This window comes from Vigna umbellata, chromosome 10, assembly GCF_029865625.1.
Source record: "Vigna umbellata cultivar VRB3 chromosome 10, Vumbellata_1.0, whole genome shotgun sequence".
NCBI lineage: Eukaryota > Viridiplantae > Streptophyta > Magnoliopsida > Fabales > Fabaceae > Vigna > Vigna umbellata.
The window spans coordinates 10584375-10605305 of record NC_142174.1 but is presented as its reverse complement, the minus strand read 5'-3'; the positions used below and the strand labels follow the sequence as shown (position 1 = coordinate 10605305).

General features: G+C 32.1%; 1 protein-coding gene and 1 pseudogene across 1 annotated transcript; both read right to left on the bottom strand.

Moving 5' to 3' along the window:
- Positions 1-699: 699 nt before the first annotated feature.
- ALB1 (ALBINA 1) lies at positions 700-12708 on the bottom strand. The gene is made up of 15 exons (XM_047306044.2): positions 12406-12708; positions 11739-11917; positions 11090-11174; positions 10645-10961; positions 9763-9886; positions 7813-7905; positions 6499-6594; positions 4966-5100; positions 4145-4345; positions 3726-3881; positions 3117-3224; positions 2525-2659; positions 1947-2108; positions 1059-1179; positions 700-970 (listed from the first exon to the last, which is right to left on the bottom strand). Exons 1-15 carry the CDS (start codon positions 12652-12654, stop codon positions 885-887), a joined length of 2247 nt encoding a protein of 748 aa, XP_047162000.1. The 5' UTR covers positions 12655-12708; the 3' UTR covers positions 700-884.
- A 2865-nt stretch (positions 12709-15573) lies between these two features.
- LOC124831941 (scarecrow-like protein 3 pseudogene) lies at positions 15574-18118 on the bottom strand (annotated as a pseudogene).
- Positions 18119-20931: the final 2813 nt, after the last annotated feature.

Here is a 20931-nt window from a genome sequence, read left to right as displayed (position 1 = left end):
TTAAGTTTCAATTTTTATTTAAAATTATGTCTTAAAGAATAATTTGTAAATTTTTTTTATTTAAATAAAAATTATAAATTATAAATAGATATCTATGAATACTTGAGTATAAAATAATCGGTTGAGATAATGGGTCGATTAGCTATTATATGCATAATAAATATTTTAGAATTCATCTATTTAGAGTCATCTTATTGAGCACTATAAGGCTTAGATCGGTTGACATGCTATGATAAAAATTACTGTTACAAGAAAAAAAATAATTATTTGTATAAGAAATTCTGACCACATTAAAATAAACTACTTACCGTCCATGGAGTTTCTTCACAACTTATTCATCTAGGAAATGCTGAATAAAGACGACCTTCGAAAAGGAAAATGGACCGTTATGATAAAGTTGTTTCAAGTACATATAAAAAAATTACTTCCATTTCCCCATTAAAGAGAATTCGAATTTTAGATTTCTAATAAATTTGTAATTTTTAAATGAGCATATTATACGCCTAGTTAATTAGTGTTTTAAAAAAATTAATTTAATAAGCAGAAATTTTTATTGATTATTATTTTTTTTTCTAAAATACATGCATGAATACAACTTCATCCAAATGCATTGGCACTAATACAGCTAGACTCCAGTGTATGAAAATGACTATTGTGTATGAAATAACCAGGACAAATGTTATTAAAAAATGAAAGAGATTGAATTTAGAACACTCGTAACATTTCTAATTGGGTAGGGCTGATCATGAAACAAAATAATGGAACTAGGTATTACAATATGCTTTACGCTTCCTTCCCATCATAATAGATAGTTGCATTATTTTCATTAACATTTATGACAAAAAGGGGGAAGGAATCCAGTTTGTCTGCTTAATTCTAAGGTTTCATGAACTTTTCAAAGCTGTCAAAGCTTCCTTTGTTGCCGATGAGATAACAGCGTCTGAAGCATTTGGAAGATAATAATACTTCCCTGCAGTATGAAGTTATTTTATGAATATAATGTTTTCTCCTATTGCAGAAACTAATAGATCGATTCAGTAAAATTGTAGTACACAAACCTTGGGCAACTCTAGCAATCTCCTTGGCGAAACCCGTTGACACAAACTTATTCTCAGTGTCGATCACAAGGAGAGACATTCCTGCCTTATATATCTTCCCAGCGACCTCAAGAATTTCATCCTTTATTAAAACAAAGTTAACAGTTAGTTCAGACTTGGACAAGTACGAGGAACTGGACATGTGATATATGTGTGTGTGTGTCCTGTCAATTCACAGGTTTCAAAAGATCATGGGAGTAAAAGCCTAGTGAAATACTCAGAGAACGATGCAAACTAACTATAATATTATTAGAAAGAGTATTACTTGAACTTAATATAATTTGGCTTCTTCACTGCAATGGATAAAATGTTTTAAATTTTTTGCTGTCAGAAAATGGCTTCCATGTGCCATTGGGATTTGTCATGATGGTACCCACATGCCTTATCCTTAATGGGGATGCATGTTCATTCTAACGACCCCTCCCCCTTCACCCCTTTCCTTGAGCCCAACTGCTTAACCCTCATGGATCCAACTCCTCATCAATCCCACCAATGGGGAGTCCAGAAAACTTTCTCAGTGGGACCAAAAAATAATTTAAAATAATTTCACAAAAGTAAAATATCACAAAGTGTTACAAAGTGCATATCTCACGAAAAAGAAATATAAAATAATTTAGTTTGCATATCATGTTATTATGTTTGAGCTTCACCACAATTGGAATATGGGGGTAAAATATAAATTTTAATGGAGAAATATATTTTTTTTTTCGCATTAAAACATCTCGTGGGGAGAATAAAAAGCATAATGTGCATCCGCCCATGCCCACCACACAAAAATGACAAAACAGAATATGCCAGTTAAGGTTTGGGTCATTTGAAAATAATTTGAATTCCAAAGCTTAACCATACCTTCAATTCTTGAGCTGAAGGTTTTGGGGCATCAGCAGCAGCTGCTGCTTCAGGGTCAGTTGACCTTTTCAAAGATATATTGGCTCTTCCATCAGTGATTGCAACAATCATTACACGTCCAACGTCGCCACTTTTCTCCGCATTTAGTCCAACCCTAACAGCCTAAATATTTTTATAAATAAGAATTAATAAACTATAAAAAAAAAACTTAATTAAATCCAATTAAAATGTGATACAAGAAAGTCCTTCTGACACAAGAAAGATGAAACTAGCATCAGAAGGAATTTTATATGAAATTAAATAAAGAATTCTAAATCAGAGAACCCTGCACCACCAACGATCAAAACTGACATTATCCTTCTCTCTTCTGCTTAGAGTCTATGGACATTGTCATTTTCATATACTGGAAACCCCTTTTGACTTAAAAATGTCAATAGTTGGAAATCATTTAAAACATTGAGAGCAGTTTTAGAGTAATTTAAATAGAAGTACATGGTTTTATAATTTTGACAGTGGTAAAACCTCTGTTCGTTCAAAACTTTGAATATAATAAAATGGACATGAAAAACTCTGCATACAGTTGTTAGACCATGGGCAAGTGGGGACCCTCCACCGCATGGAAGCCTCTCAAGACGTTTCCTTGCCATTGCAATTGATCTAGAAGGTGGCAAGAGAACTTCAGCTGCATCTCCACGGAATGGAATTATAGACACCTATTCAACAAGAGCAATAATTATTTGAAAAAAGATTATTTAGACAGCATCATAAAATGAGTCGTGCTTTCTGATTACTCCAGCATATCATCAATTAAAACTTTTGCATGTTTAATTTAGCGGCATGTGATAAATGACGTGAGAAAATCAAATTTATTGTTCCATTCTAACAGTAATTCTGGTTCAAGGATTTGCAATGGAACCAATATGCAAATCACGGTGGTATCTGTAACCAGAGCTATGCACAGGTTAACACTGAACAAGTACCAACGCACACACTAGTTCTTTCATTAAGTGAGTGCCTTTTCTTTCAAACTACTAGTTCTGTCTTCAGTATGAGAATTCATTCGTTAAAACTACGTTTTGGATTGGTATATGTAATTTCTGAAAATAATATCGATTCCTTTTCAATTATAAATAAATTCATAGAGGTTAAAAATTTACATGACCTAAGCACCTGATCCCTGCTTGTATAACTCTCAGCCAAAAGCTTCAGTGCTGCACCTTTTGCATTCTGCATTCTGTTCAATGCCATGCTTCCACTTGCATCAACCACAAATATCACCTGCGGTGATTATTAAGATGTTTTAAAAGAAAATGCATAAAAGCTTATCATAAACAAGTTCAATATTTCTTTAGTGATCGCTTTCATAGCAAACATCACAGCAGACTACTTTAGTGATTTAAATTATATTCCATACTAGCCTAGTCAGACAAGCTTTTGATATTAAATCAATTCCTCTGGCTGAATACAGATAAAAAAATCAGATACTAATCATATTGACAGTGAGAACTTTAATTAAGTATGATTTTAGTCCCTGACGAAGGACTAAAACCACACCTTTTTTAGTAACTGACAGTAAGAACTTTAATTAAGCATGATTTTAGTCCCTGACGAAGGACTAAAACCGCACCTTTTTAAGTAATTGTAGGGACTAGAAATGAATTAAATTCTTATAGGACCAAAATCAACATTTTGAAGAAACAAAAAACATTTTTATCCTTCTTTATATTAGATTTCAAATTAATTATTGTGAATAGAAATCCTGAATGAGAAGACATGTACCAATGCTCCTGCTTTCCTTGCCATTCTCTTTGCCCTCATGTCAGTTTTCTCCACAAATACTTTTCTACTGTTTCCAGAGTCTTTTGCCCTTCGCAATTTTTGATAAGGTGCAGCAGCTCTGAGGGTTGCATCAACAGCTAACCTCTTTACAGGGCCCTGCATACAGTAATGGGATTTGTTGGGTGAAAAAGCACATCCAATAACGATGGCAATTAAAGATTACTAGTCAATGAGCATCACGATAGTTAAATTTGAAAGCAATGATAAAAATGCAAGTGCATACACAGATAAAAACATTCAAGTAGATAACTGAACAGTGTTTATCAAAATTCCATAGACAACCTTTCAACAGCAAACAAGTATATTTCATGCTATCTATTTTGATTCTACGACAAGCAAATGGAGTTAGAAGTACCAACCTTTGGAAGCATTGGTTTGATGTATCGACCTCTATCCTCTGAAAATATAACATTTTTTGCCCTGCCAGCCCTCCCTCGGCGCCTCTGTGCTTGTTGGGCAAAGAAAAGAAGTTTTTCATCTACCAAGCCCCCTTCAGCATCAAAGATAAACTCCTCAGGTAATTGTTCTTGCTGCTGTTCATTCTCTTCATCCTTGTCATCCTGAATTTTACAAGTACATGAAGGTGGACGTTAAAACTTAATAACATAAAGAACATTGCTCTTGAATTTAGGTTGCACCTAACTAAACCACACTAGCTAGCTCACAAGGTGAGAATTGCCAATTCCTTAATAATCTTTACTCCAGCTTGGTATATAGTCGATGTTAGATCTCAAGGCACTCCCCTCACACTCACAATGGACATCTGGATCATAGAGACAGTGGGACTTATTTGTTTTACATTGCACTAAGAAAGTTGTGGGGCTAGGATTGATAAAGGAAAACTGTGCTAAGTACATTTTCTGGACAGTTGAGGTTATGACACCATCTTGATTCAGGTTGAGCTTAATTTAACCCCAAAAGTTAACTCATGGAGGGGAGATTGCCCAAGCCTTTATGGCCTCTATTTTGGCTACACTTTAATTGATATAGGACCCATAATTTTGTTCATGAAATCTTATGCAGATAAGTCCATATACAAACATTAATTTTAAAATAAAGGAAATCACAAGGTCACAACTTGACTCCGATAATATTCTCCAGTAAATGGACCAAAATCTATTACTTTCAAAAAGGATGTCTTTGAAAAAGTTAATTAACTTGAACAATGGTTTAACTCAACCTCTTGATCTTCCTCTTCATTTTGTTCTTCGGCTGATTCTTGATTTTGTGGAGGGGGCGGAGGAGGAGGAGGCTGATTTTGTTGATCTGGTGGGCTCTCAGTAACAACTGACCGGGGCAGAATGACCAATTCTACCTGTATCAGAGAATGTATGATAAACAATTTACTGTATAGAATCTTTATTATTTTCAAAAAAATAAAACAACAGTTTCTACCGATTAGTTTACAAGATGTACCTACCTAAGAACAATTCATTACTGGGTATAAATGCATACATAAAGAGAGCATGAATATGATCTAGTTAGGATATAACAATCAGTTTTCGTAAAACTTCTCTCTCACACACAAAGCATTAAAGCTAAATTCTAAAGTTAGGATAAAACACTAACCCTCGGCATCTCCTTCCAAAATAATGAAAAACTATTGAAATTATGTTAGAGAATATTGAATAACTTTCCTTAGTCCTTTTCATGGGGAATTGCAGATCATATTGTTAGATTACACCATTTTTTGAAATCAGACAATTTGGGGAACAATCAATCTGTTTTCAGACAATTTAGATTACACCATGTCTAGTTTCACTCCATTTATACCATTACACACACTTAAATCAATACTCAAATCCCACTTTCCCCTGTTTTCAATACAAAAAAAAAAAGGAATTATGAAAACTACCAAGAAGGATGTTACCATGTGCCAAAGACCTATTAGCAATATCAGCACAAAGATAGTCTGATTCATGTAGTTGATAATTTTTTAGTAGCGTTAAATTCTTTCAAAACTTCTCTATCATGGATCCAATTCATAGAAACACAAAATTAAGCTTGACAACAGAAAGCCCATGGTAAGAAAATAAACACGAACGAATCCTTAGTCAGAATCAGAAAATATAAACAATTCCTCAGTAATGCTAACACCCCTATGCCAAAGCATCAACATGTACTTTTAAAACGTTAATCTTACTAGTAAAGTCAAACCATGCTCCTTTTGGAAAGTGTAAATCAAGGAAATTCTTTTGTAAACTTTACTCATCATAGGGGCATGTATGTCCTCAACAATTAGCAGGAAATATCTAGCCACAAATCATATTTTATTGAAAGAAATTAATACACGAGTGAAATTTAATGTGTTCTATCAATGTAAAAAAAAAGTATGGTTAAGCAATAAGAAATCATGGTAAATATGACTTTGAAAGTAGCTATGTTAAAGTCCAAAACTCTATTCATGACAATTTGTGATTGGATGAAAGTCTCCTCAACACTGTTAGTGCATGGACATTTTTTTCTTAAATGAATATGTGGCTGACTTTTATATTTTCAGTGCAAAATGAGGCTAAATATTGACCCTAATTGATAAGGGGTATAGGTATCCTCACAAAAAGGAAAGGTGGTGGAGAAAACACCATAATTCAAATTCAAACTATCAACTTAATTGGTTATGCTCCTAGAGAAGGCTGTAAGAACTGTAAAGCCAACAGACCAAGGTGTAACTGATGTGCAAAAAACTTGTATTCAATTTTCAATGGAAACTTACAGCTTTTTTTAGGTCATCCACATAAACCTTTTCACGTCCCTCCAGAGCAGCTAAGCACTTTGCAACACGGGCAGCAAATAGCTCAGCTCTATGTCCCTGTTCATAACAAGTATTCAATATATCAATCAACATGAAAACTATTTGCAAACTGGCTTGATCCCCAAACAACTGCAATGACTGATACACTACACATAACAAATTAATTGTTCATTTCTTTTCTCTAGAATAAAGTATTTGTAGAATGGGACAGTGTCATGTCACAACATTTTAGAAATTTTTTAACTCTCGCCTGGTATCACCAATTCAAAAATTTGGAATTATACATTGACCTAGGTCTTTTATACAACAACCTAGTTCTTCCGCTCTTGCTCTTACCTCTGGCAAGTATATTTTAGATGCCCACTGTTATCACAAATATATGACATCAAATATACTCATGAATTAACGCCAAAACAATAAAACAGTTTAAGGGAAGGGTGGACTTTCCTTATGGGATAATAAAGACGAGCTATTTAATATCCTCAATTCAACATTCAGTTTAATGAAGGGGAACAGAAAAGCAACAAAGAATGTTTCTCTTAAAATTGAAATCCTTAATTGGCGGCCCCAAGCATACAAAAAATTTCTTATGTTCCCATAATTTAAACTGTATGAATAACCCAAAAAACAGCCAGTAAAACCTTCAAAATTATTATATGAGATGATTATGAGCAAAATCATATGTTGAAAGCTAGGATAGGGAGCATATCAAGAGAACTTTTATATGAAAGTGATTAGAGTGAATCGTACCTATTCAGTTAAATCATTAAAGATTAAAAGATAAACCCATGTGACTTTTTTAAGAGTTAACGCGATCATTAACTTTTAGTCCTAACCAGTCAATATATGGTTGCATTGTACATCCAGATTAACTATTATCATTATGTCAGTTAAATCATTAAAGATTAAAAGATAAAGCCATGTGACTTTTTTAAGAGTTAGATCGATCATTAACTTTTAGTCCTAACCAGTCAATATATGGTTGCATTGTACGTCCAGATTAACTATTATCACTATGTCATAATGTTTGTCCCATTTACTTTGATGGTTTGAAGGTTCACAAAAAAATAAATAATTTCATATTAATATAGTAAAAACCTGGAAGGATGTTTATCAATTAACAGAAGAATGAGGCAATCAGGAACTGATTTACATGATAGCACAGTAGAATCAATTGCTTCAGAATGGATGTAACTTCAGAATATCTCTCACGTACACCAAATGTACCATACAAAAGGTTTTTCCTAAGTGTAGAAAGAATTGCAGAGAATTTACCTGGCAACCACCTCGTAAAGCTTCAATGACCAGGTATTTTAATTGTTCACCGCTAATAGTAACATCTTTTAGATACTCTCTGGCCAATATGATCTGCAATAGGAAAATATTAAGCAGTTAATTAAACAAAGAATAAAAAGTATAATAGCAAAGGGAGTGGAGACTAGACCAACATACATTATAAAATCAACAATGTAGTCATTGATGTACAATATCTCATGTGAGACTCAATGTATAACCATAGATTTATTATGCATTCCCCATATGAGGCCAAGATTTACTCACTTTGCTAGCTCTTACTTAACATTAGGGTGTCTTTTGGAGCATAGGAACCATTTGATTAGAATGTTTACTAGTGACAAATGGAAGAATTCTCATTTTGCAAATACAAGGGATGCAAGTTCAATTGAAGATGTGGTTTTATATAAAGAATGTTTGACGGGTGAATTTCCCATAATGCAAGTACTTATAATGGTAGATTCTTATGCGAAACCAGCCATTGGTTTCATCTACAAGGGGCTGGATCAGGTCGAGGAAGATACAAAAAGAGTTTAATGATGACAAGAAAGGGAACTTTACTAATCTTCAAATTGAAATTTCATCTTTTAGATTATACCTTTTAGAATGAACTGAAACTGGACACTGATTCAAATTATTTTTCTTTGTCTTGGACTTGGTATCTTATAATTTGGTATTTTGTTTAGGCTACTTAGACTTAAGTAACTAGGTATTTCAGTTGTTTTGATTGTCACTTAGGAGTTATGGCTTGGTTGACATGCTTTCTTTCTTAGGGTTTATGATGAACTTAAGTTTGATAAAGTATTTTAAAGTGTAGCATTGTGACTGATTTTTTTTTAATTATTTACTTGTATGAGTATATATCTCATAATTATGTAGGAGTAGGATACAATTTTGTATTATGATCCCACAATTTATGATTTTGTGAGTCCTTGACCATTCCAAAGATAATCTTGATTTTGACTTTGCTGCCCAAAGGTAGTAGTTGCCTATCATAAGGCCCATTTATTTTATGAAAAATCATGTAATGAACCTATTTGTCATGTTTACAATCTTATAGGATAAGTTCCTTCTATACAGTAGCTTGTATGACAAAAAAACTCAAAAGAAATTTGCTTCCTAAGTCAGTAGATTACAACCTCGTGCACATGGACATATGAGGATAACACAACATAAAAATTGGGAAGGCTCTAGTATTGTAATAGAAATAGATCAGATCTAACTCAATTTCTAGATCAAGAGGAAGGATAATTACACGAGCCTTACAAGAAGTATTGACCATATTACCCAACTAGGATAAGAAGATCCTGAAGTTTGCAGGAGTGAACATTCAGAGCGTGAAAAATGTAAGATTATATATCTATAAGTGGTCAAACATTAAGACTTGATAAGCTAGCAAAATGGAGGAGAATTGCCCACCAGCCTTATAAGAGTATTACATCAACATTAATAGCCTACATGAGACATCTTAACAAATACTTTCTTTACTGTTTATGTTCAAGTTAGCAGACCAAAATTAAAAAGCTGTATGTTAGGATGAATAAGAGTGATTACAGGGGAAGAGAAATCGGGAGGATCAATTTCTGCTAGGAGAAAACTAGGCTCAGTTCAAGTCATTGACAACTTAATTTACAGTTAGTTAGTTAGAGATGATGCTAGGAGTGGGAGAAATGACAAGGAACAAATAGTAGGATGGAAATAATAGAGATGGGTTTGAATTTGGAGTAGATCTTGGCAAGAGAGAAAGAACTCGGATTTCCTCAGGTTGTGAGAGATGCCTATTTGTAACTCCTGTGTTTCCATTTCTCTCTTAATGCTGTAATCAACCTGATTCAGATTCAAGGAGATAGATATTCAGACAAATTTCTAGTCTTTTCTATTTGTTCTTCCCCCTTTCTGATCAAGTTTTTATTATTTCCCTGGCAAACATACTTGAGTTTTTGCATTGTCAGTTTCCTCTTCGACCATCTCAAATACTTGGCTACTGTTCTCCTGAAACTCTGTAGCAATTCCAACAGCAGCAACACGGTTTTCAAAACTCATTGGAAGATCTGCACTGCAGAAGCGGTGCATAGTTAGAAATAAGAGAGATGATCAAAATTTTGACAATTCATTCCACTGAATATGTATTGGGTCAGGATTTTATTGCCCATTTAGTCTTTTCTATTCAAGATAATTTAAAAATCTTTTCAATGGGTCTTCTTTACCGTGTCCAATGCCAGAAATAGAGAGAAATGAAAAAAAAAATCAAGGAGCAAAGAGGGGACAGGAAATAGAGGCAGAAACTCGTAAAAGAATTTCATCATTTGAGGATGGCTTCAGTGTGTAGAGATGGTAACAGATGATGGTTTCGTGATATTTTCAATCAAACTCTAAAGCTTTGTTCACTTGAATGGATTTGGGGAAGAGTGATTGAGGGGATTTGAGAATATTTGAAAATAAATATTTTTATTATTTATTTGAGTGGATTTTGAGATAAATGAGAGTGGATTTGAAAGTAAAATTTGTGAGAATTAGTGTAAGATTTGATTGATATGACAAATTAAAAAAATTTACTTCCAAATTCACTCTCATTTACTTCCAAATCTATTCAAATAAACAACAAAAAAGTTTACCTTCAAATCCTCTCAAATCTCCTCAATCACTCTCTCCCAAATCTATTCAAGTGAACAAAACTTAAAAGTTGTTTATTTGGTATTTAACTAGGTGAAAAAATTCCTAATTTATTAAATGCTTTATCCAATTCTCCCCATCTCCACAATCAACATCCTTTGAGAACCAGCGTAAACCTAAAAAAGTTTATTACAGCAGTACCTTAAATTAACCGCAATGCGATCTAGCAGGTGTTCACGAACAGCACCCTCATCTGGGTTATAGGTGGCAATGAGAAGGGGCCTGCAAGGGTGCTTGAAGCTGATCCCCTCTCTTTCAACAGTATTTACTCCTTCAGTCAAAACGTTGAGGAGCAAATTACTGATACCCTCATCCAAAAGATTAATTTCATCAACATATAAAACACCTCTATGAGCTTCTGCAAGTAAGCCTGGCTGGAAAACAGTTGTGCCTGTTTTCACAGACTCTTCAACATCAACCGATCCAATCAGTCGGTCCTCTGTTACTCCAAGAGGAATCTGATGTAAAATGAACACATGATTTTTTTCAATAGAAAAATAATTTCTGCAGGGACAGTAAAAAGAAAATGAACCTAGGTTGGCTGAACAAAATGAAATATATGCAAAGCTTACTTGCTGAACATTACCTGAACAAAGGGAGACTTGACAATTTGAGTTTTAATATTTCCAGCAGAATCGTATTCCAGGCGTTCAGCAAGACCGTCTTCCCACCTACAAATATTAAGCCTCCTGCTTTAAATTTAAAATAATGGAACAAAGGAAACAGAGGAATCCAAGATATTTTTAAGTCAAAGTCTCAAGGATAAAAGCAAAATAAGGGATCGCCTCATCCTGATCAGAAAGATATCATGTCAATCAGGATTACCTAAGATCGATTTAATAACTCTTCACCACAAAAGAGCGCACAAAAGAGCGCAAAGCAACGTTTCCTGTGGATTTACTATAGCTATCTCTATCAATAGGGCTAAATAGCATATCTCAAAGATGACAAGTGCAAATTTAGCGTCGACATACAATAAGAACCATAACAACGTTACAACATTATCAATTACGAATGACCAAATCATGCTCCACCGAAACAGTACAAACAAAATAACGCCATTAGATTAGAATGGTGATGCGTTCCCCCTTTAAGATCATATCTACTTGTATGACATAAAAAACAATGTCACCTTTTTCATATTGGTTGTCTTTGTGCATTAGAATAGTCAAATTTTTTATCTTCTCAAAACTTGTAAAAATTTTCTTCTAAGTGGAAGAAACAAGTGACCTTACTCTTCTGGGCACGACGGATCTGCGTTGGCTATGGAACCTACTACTACTTCAATAGGAGGCAGTACTGCATGCAATCCACGTGCCATTACAGTTTTGGCAGTTCCTCGCTTTCCTGATATGGCAATTCCTCCAATCCCAGGGTCAATTGCCCCAAGTAAAAGAGCAGTTTTTATAGCATCCTGAAGAACAAGTGGAACTTGTAAGATTCATCTTACAATAAAAGAGCAAATTTAATTTTCATTTGCATATTTACTAATCAACTGTTAAATTGAATTGTAAAATACTCTAAGGATAAAGCCGGCACAATTTAGAGCTAACTATCCGACAACTTTCTCTCCGCCTCGATCATTTCTTGAAATAAAAAACAAAATTCCATGAACTAACCACAAGTTTTAAAAATCCAGAGTACTCACGCTACATTTTCCTCTCTACGTAAAACGTTATAGTATACCTTTTCACTTTCCACAAACTAACCACATTCATAAGGAAAATATGTAAAGCGCGTTATACTCGGAAGGCAATGCCACATTGAATAAGATAAAAAAACACTTCTTAAATAAACACACGAGAGCAAACAAAGAAATCAAATATCTAACTATAAGTTCAACCGAGAAAGGAACATTGGATGCAAAACATATGAACGAAAGAAGCAGAGATTATAAATTACTTGGCCTACAACAGCAGCGAGGGGGAAATATTGCCTTCCGTAATTTGCGAGGGGCTTCTCAGAGGTAACCAGAGCTCCATTTTCAGATTCAGCACGAATAATTGAAAAACGTTTTCGAATGCGTTTCGTTTGAAACCTATTGCAGAGAGAGAGAGAGGTTTTGGATCTCAATGCAGCAAAGAGAGAGTGAGATTGAAGGTTGGGAAGATTAGCTGTAGTTGAAGCTGTGTATGCCAGAGCGAAACCCATTTCAGAGACTCTGCTTCATCAAATCACTTCTAACTTTCTTATTCAATCTTATCCCTTCCTCTTCTTCTCCTGTTTTAATTTAATGGAAATAAATAATCCTATTAATAAAGGACAACAAGAATAATTATAATACTAAGGTATAAATAAAACCCAATTATAAAAAATAAAATAGGACAAAATATATTATGAAAAATAATAATTTTTTTTATCCGTGATTACTAGAGACTCTTCCATCTTTCGCCATCACAGTATATTATAAATAATCTCTCGAACATTAAAAAATTGAAAAACTGTTTAACAGAAATAAACATTATTGTTTGTAATTTTGGTTGATGGAGAATGGTATTTTTGCATGAATCACATGAATTAGTTATAAAAAAAATTATATTTGTGTATAATTAATTTATGAAAAATATATTTTAACATACATAAATTTTTTATATTTATTTAATATTATTTTTTTATGTTTTACTTTTTTTTATACAAAAAAATATTTTTATTAACTATTTTATCTTTATACAATATCTTAAATAAATATAAAAATGAGTAACCTTACCATTATTTTTAATTTATATTTTACCAATGATTGAAGTCCCGAAGTTGTATATTTAGCTTTTAGAAAGATTTTAGAAAATTAGTATAATGTTATAATTGTTGATTAAAAGCTAAGATTTAAATTATATAAAATTGTATGTATATGCGTATACACTAATAAAATTATTAAACAAGAAATAATATACACAGACAATATTGAATAAAATACAATATAAGTATTATTGATTTTAATAAATATATATTTTTAAATATTTAATGAACAAACAAACTAGCTTTTTTATATGAAATTAACTTTTTTTATTTTGATTATTTGTTCAAAGGAAGGGAACTAAGCCTCGTTAAAAGATAGATTATAAACATATAATGAGATGCATACAAATCATAACTCTTTTAAAGGGAAGTAGAAAAAGTCAAGAGAAAAAAAAAAGGTATTATTGTTTTGGACAAACTGAGTTTTTATATGTTTTTGTAGAAGGTATGTTTACCAAAAAGATTCATTATTAAATTTTTTAAAATTTAAAGAAGATTTTTTTAGTTACTTCATTGTATTTTTGTCATAATTTGTTGGTAGATAATGTATTTGAGATTTAGAAATTTTATATATAACGGAAAACCTTATTTTCAATTACTTTAATATTTAATTAATGGACTATAAACTAATGTTCATCAATTACTTTAAAAAATACATATTATTTTATATGTGTGCAATGCTAGATTAGATATTCTTGACCAAAAAAAATACATGATGATAAAAAAAATCTTTATCTAAATATTATATGAACAATATCTATGAGACACAATTTAAAGTGTTGTAATGATTATGTCTCCAACTAAACTCAATCAATTTATTGTAAAAATAAATATATTGTAAAAACATATGTTGTGGGAGCCTTATTCCTATGTCACTAATGAGAAATCCTAATCTTCATTCATTGGTATTTGATTTGGTTTCATAATCAATAATCTTGATGTTTGCTTTTTGAGATAACTATTTTTGTTTCTTCTATGACTTTTGCAACCATGTTGATCCTTAGTCGAAATTGTCTCCAATAAACTTCCATTTTCAATCGATTTATTTTGTCATCAAAGATTCAGCCAATTAGTTTATTTAAATGTTTTATCACATGCAATTCCCATTGATTGAAGTGTGAGTAATGAAATCCAATGAATCATGAAAATCTAGCACCAATGATGTGTAATATTATATACTAATGGCAGGAAAGAAAGTTAAAATAACTATATTTCTGTATCTTGAAAAAGAAAACTAAAGAAAATAACATTTTTAAATAGATGGAAATATGCACTTTTTAGCATGATTGAAACATTTTGTGTTGATAATGCTAATGAAACCTTACTCTTTTTTTTCATGTATTTTAATGAAATTTATGGAATTTAAGAAACAAATTAGAATCTTGAGAAGTTCAAAAACCTAAAAAATTGGTGAAAGCTTGTAAAATAAGAATTATATAGGTTATTGGCCTGTTTAATTACATAAAACAGGTGTTCGGTTATGTTTTATGACTTGATTAAAGAAAAATATATTTTTAACATATAGACTTTTTACATTTATTTAATATTATTTTTTTATAACTATTTTATTTTTATATTATATATTAAATGAATATATTTTAATGTACAAATTTTATATTTATTTGGTATTATTATTTTTTAATAAAAGATATAAAATTTTATTTTTTTATGATTATTTTATTTTTATATTATTTATCGTGTTGAATGGTTAAAAGATGTTTATCTATTTAGTGTTGGTGATGGTATAATAACAAATAAAGAAAAATCAGTTTTAAACAGTTAAAAATTATAGAAGTACATTAAAATCTTAAAAAAATCATAGGTTTCCATATTTTTTCTTGTTTAAATGAAACTGTAAATTCCTAACTTATTTAAGACTTTTTAAATCCTAACATAAAAGTAGTCCAAGTTTGAGTTAAAACTGATATGAGTTCATTAACTTAATTACAATTTCCTAAATCATGATATTTTATTTTAAAACACCAGGAAGCAGTTCAAAAAGTTATTTAACCTTTATCGGTTAAGCTATTAAGAGAATTTTTAATAAGATGTTATCAGATGTTTTTGAGAATAAATCTCCCAATGCCTCAAAAAATGACAAACACGAGGGCCATGTTTCTGTTTTCCCTATGTGGTTCTTTTTTCTGTTCCAATGAACCGTTACCATCTGATAAGATTATGCAGAAATTGTCGAAAGAGACGCTTGCTTGCTTGTGTCTGGGGCTATGGGATTTTCCAAATGGGGCAATGAGAATCAACCAAAGTCTGAATTTTGAGAAAATCATCTTATGCTAAACATGCAAATTGAAAAGGGAAAGAAATTTCAACACAAAATTTGAACTAAAAATAAACTTATATTAGGTCTTACACAACATATGCAGAAAGGTTACAGTATAGGAATTAGCGAAGAACAAAATGAGCACAGGACTAAACAATGGAATGGTAGACACAACTACAGATAATTGTTTCACTTTCTCACACTTTTCCATTTTCCCATTTCTCTCTTCTGAATTGGTCTTCATCAGTAGAAATCACCACATATATTGGTAAAACTCTTTCATACAATTAGAAACAAAGAAAAGAAAAAAATTATAAGAGACTCCATCCATCACTACATCACTACATCACTATTCTTCTTCATGAATCTGTCTTACCTTCTTGATCTCCAAGCTGTCACAGAAAACAAGGTTCGATCCTGCCAGTAAATGACTACAGAGCCATTTTCCTCCCTCATTCTATATCCATTACAGCCATAGTTCTCCAAGAACCTCATTGCCTGTGTCACACCCTGACAGCTTAAAGGCACGTTTGCAAAACCAGATAAATCAAGTCTCTGGATCCACTTATCTATCTTTTCATGTCTTTCCCTTCTTTCAGCTCCCTCACAAGCTACTATGTTCTTGATTTCCTCACCCAGAAGCATCTTCTCGATCTTCATTCTATCCAAGGATGCTCTGGAGACAGTGCATTCCAAACAATCAAACAATGCAGCATAAGAATTTAGAGATTCTAGCAGCCTATCCATCAGGTTTGAACTGTTGTGGTTGAAGTCTTGCTCCGTTACAACCATGATCTTTGGTGATAACCCCCACAGGGCATTCAGAAAGCTCTCGGATTTCATTGATGCAGATGACGATCCTGGCGAGGATGAGGCTGAAGCTGAGGCTGAATCTGGACTTGGGCTATAGCCGTGAACCATGTCCTTATCAACCAAATCACAGCGTGTGTTTGGGTTCATCTGCAGGATTTTCTGCAGTTGAATTGCGTTTGAATTGTTTGCCGGAAGAGGAGATCTTCTCCTGGAGGCATCGTCATCCAAGGCCAAAAGGGAGTGTAACTGCAGAATGGAACTGATTGCCAGTGCCTCCCCAGTTTTCACACGAAGTTTGTCAAAATCAAGATTTTCTATCTTGCTGACAACAGGGTTGAACTGGAATGGGATATCCAACTTTTCTGCCTCCTCAGTGAGTTTATGAGCCATCTGATCCAGAACCTCCTTCTGGTGATGCACCCCAGTAATTCTCAAATGAGGAGGGCCTTCAGGGCGTGCGCTCAGAACACGGAAGAGGGCAACCCACTGTGCTGGGCCTGTGGCATTGAGATCAATTACATGCACCATTTTCTCCCCTTCCATGGCTTCAACAATAGCCTGATTTGTCAGAATGTATGACATCTTCAAGAACGGAAAAAGATCGAAAAAGAGCTTCTGAACAAGAATTTCTTCAGACACCATAGCTATTCTGGTGGAATTGAGTGCCCTATGGAGACCAGGCCATGTTTTCAGTATCCGATCAGCGAGTGCTTGGGTGAAATATGCAGCAACTCGCTGTATAGTATCTCCATCAGGGGAAGCAAGCTGGGAAATCTGTTCAAGCAACATGTTTGCATTTTCAAGACTACCATTAGCCACCTGATTGGCACAACCGATCAACAAATGGATCAAATACAAACCCCTTTCCTCAGATTTCAGTTCTCTAAGCCAAGGATAGGGAGATCCTATGCCAGGTGAAAGAGACATCATGGAAAAGAACTGAAGGGGGGAAGAAGTTACAGAAGATGACCCTTCTTCTTGAAACACTGATTCCATGAAACCAACCACAACAATCTTATATAGACCTCGAAAAGGTGGTAAAATGGTAATAGTTATCAAGAGGCACACAGGTTTGATCAAACCTTCCCCAAGTATGAACAAAAACCTGAGTATATACTTTACAATGCAAGCGAAAAAATCGCCAGAAGTGAATTAAAGGAGTTTTTTCGACTAAATTCAGGAAATATTTTCGGAGCAAAGTAAGGAAACGGTGGTGAGAAAACGAGATAATCCTACAAAAACCACATTTTGAGAATCGAACATGGAAAAGCGAAACCGTTGATGGGTTTTGCAATTGAAGAAGAAAGGAAAAGAAGCCCCCTGAAAATGGCGAAGCTTGGCGGTGTGAACATTCCGAAAAAGCAGAATAGCAGTGAATGAGTTTGTGGCGTGTTTGGTGTGAGAGTGAAATTGAAGAAGGTTTAACAGAAGCAGCAGCAGATTGAAGGAGTGGTTCATGGGAAGAGAAGAGAAAAGAAGACAATACGTGAAGGGGTTCTGTTGTCTTTATTGTTTTGTTGTCGTTCAGTGGTTAGTGGAGTGTGGAATTGGTGAGAGTCTTGGTTCGGTTGTTTCTGTCTTTACGTTCCGAAAACTGTCGTTTCTCTGTGAGGAAACTCTAGAAGGTGTGTTTGTTTGATCACTCAACTAAACTCAACACAGTCCAAAGGTTAAGGTTTGTGTGTTGTGTTTAGAGTGGTGTGTTTGTCTTGACGTTGGGTGGATAGGGAATCGTGGGGTTATAATATTCCCTAAGGTTGCAAGAATCCAAACATGCCTTAGCAAAGACAAACATTGGGCTCAGATTTGTCTCCTAGTGGGGTGAGTGAGAAGGGCAAGAAAAGTGTTGAAATGGTTCCAAGAAATGAGTTTTGTTTTATTTTGCAAAGCAATGAGCATACAATTACAATGGCTAATATCTTATTCTATCAACGACAAACAGACAAGGATGTTAAGGAAGACTCCAAAAGTAGATTGTTCATTTATCTCTATTTGTGGATTCTGAGGTGGCACTTCCAAACACGACCCAAACCCACCTACACTTCATTTTTTTCCTTGCAAATTACCAAACCCCATTAACACGCCATCTCATTTTCTCTCTTTGTGCCGTCTAATCAAAATCACTCTACATAATAACTCTATTATAATCTAATTACAAACTCCAATTCTTTTATTCTTCTCTTCTTTTTTCTATTTATGAAAGTAATATCTATTCTAAGGAAGTGAGAGAAGCTTTTCCAAAAACAATTCCTTAAAAATATGTCTATTATTGGTTCTTTTGAAATAAACATTTGTTACCAATTATCGTACCAAGGAAAAGTATAATACTTTATGACTTAATTTCAGTTTTTTTATAAATAGTTCCGTGTACATATTTGTTCTAGTAGTTATTACTTTATAAATAGTAATAAATAATGAAGTTATGTTATATTTATTGTTATTGAATTCTATTAGGATTCTTGTTTTATTGTTATTGAATTGTATATTGGATTCTTGTGTTGTGCTGTATTATATTTTTCCTTCTCAATTTATATTGTGTGAAATGATATATAACATCATGAGACTTTGAGATTTGATACACTTAATTTAAATTTTTTATACTGATTATAAAAGTTAATATAATTATTCACTTGCTTTAATAAACAAGTAAAATCACTTTATAAATAATAATAAAATTATCTCGCATTTATTATGATAAAGTTATATTATATTCATTGTTATGAAGTGATAATAGATTTATTGTACTCAAATTATATATCATATTTATGTTGAGGCAAGTGATGGAGAACATCATAATAGATATGACACTATAAGACTTGCATGATTGAATAAATATACAAATATAATACTTTTTAATTCATCTTCTATAAATCACATATTTATAATCTAAATCTAATACAGATTTTCATCACTTTATGTTATAACTTTGTTGAATTCTAATTTAACCTAGTGTTACACAGTTATTTTAGGCTAAGAATATGAAATTATAACTGTTGTTTTTTTTACTACGCATTCTCATTAATTATTTAAAGTGATCATAAAATTGAACATGAAAACTCAAACTATAATTTTGTATAATAAAAGAATGTAATCATCATATGAATATTTATCAGTTAATTATAGTTTCTTTTTTCATTTATTATCGTAATAAATAATAATCTTACAAAAATTTATTAGTAACATATCAAAACTTTGATCTTGAGACACATAGTTAGTCCAAAAACATGATCACAAATATAATAATATTTATTAATTAATAACATATATATATATATATATATATATATATAAAATATATATATATATATATATATAATATATATATATATATATATACACCATTCTTTGTTTATAAATGCCTTTCTTTGGAATAGCATGAAGACAATATTTTACATACAACTTAAAAGTAAATTTTTTTTTCTCAAATTACCATTAAAAATATAATTTAAAACTCAAATAAAATATTTTTATTAAAGTCTTTTCGATAAATATTTCTATTAACCATTTAAAGTAGTAATATAATATATAAATACTATTTATCTCATTTTAAAGAACTATCATCATGAACGGTAAGACTTATAACTGTGACTATATAATATCATGTTGCTGTCAATTTGTTAATCGTGTTTGTTTTTTTTGGTCTATTTGTAAATGTATTTGCAAAAATTCTAATACTTTTTGTATATACATAGGAAAAGAAGTATAATGTAATAAAATGATTGTGTATATTAAACTTATAATAATAAATTATATAATATAAATAATAATAGGAAAATAAATAGTAATAGGTTAATTTTGTAGTCCCATGCATATGTCAAACAAGGAAAATAACAACAATAGAGCTTGTATGTATTAACTCAAGAGCAAGAAATTAAATATGTTCACATAATCATTAACACTAACACATTCTCGTATCTACGTATTAACTACTTGACGAATCAATAATACATTGTTTAATGTCAATGACTTTTCGTAGATGTTTGATAATAACTTTATGAAACCATACATTGTCTTTTCATTGTCAATATTATAAACCATATTCTTCCTCAATGTTAATTTGAAGACAGTCAAAACTTTCAATCTGTCTGAAACATAGATTCTAATTTATTTTTGTACAAAGGTTACAAGTTCTTCTATTATAAATAATCTTTAATTTATATCTTCTAAAATCGAAAATACTTCCATCAAACTTGTCCATCTTCACTTTTCAGTCTTCCACCATTACTTTCTTGTAGAAAACCCTAAACTTTGGTATCAATTTTTAGGGATCATAAACACACATGTTCATGAAGAATTACAAGACAAAAATAAAATAACAAAAACACAAATAACTTACTAGATTCAATCAAAATAACCTAAGTTCACAGTTGCACTAAATAATACTTTTAATTAATTAATTAAGTTTTCAATTTCATAAATATTTATAAAAATAGAGCAAATAAATGGGTTAGGCCAATGAACCTTTTTGACGTACTCAACATTTTAAACTTGATGAAACAAATCCAATTATGAAACGTGTTTTATTGGTCGGGATTAAAAAAGTCTACTTTAATTTACGCTTCGAATCCTGTACTGTAGCGTGAGTTAAGATCAACTTGGAA

Coding starts and splice junctions, on each gene's coding strand:
- ALB1 (XM_047306044.2), bottom strand. CDS start 12,654: ATGGGTTTCGCTCTGGCATACACAGCTTCAACTACAGCTAATCTTCCC. Junction 2,109..2,524: donor TTGCCCATGGTCTAACAACT/GTATGCAGAGTT, acceptor AAAAATATTTAG/GCTGTTAGGGTTGGACTAAA. Junction 971..1,058: donor GATTGCTAGAGTTGCCCAAG/GTTTGTGTACTA, acceptor TTCATACTGCAG/GGAAGTATTATTATCTTCCA.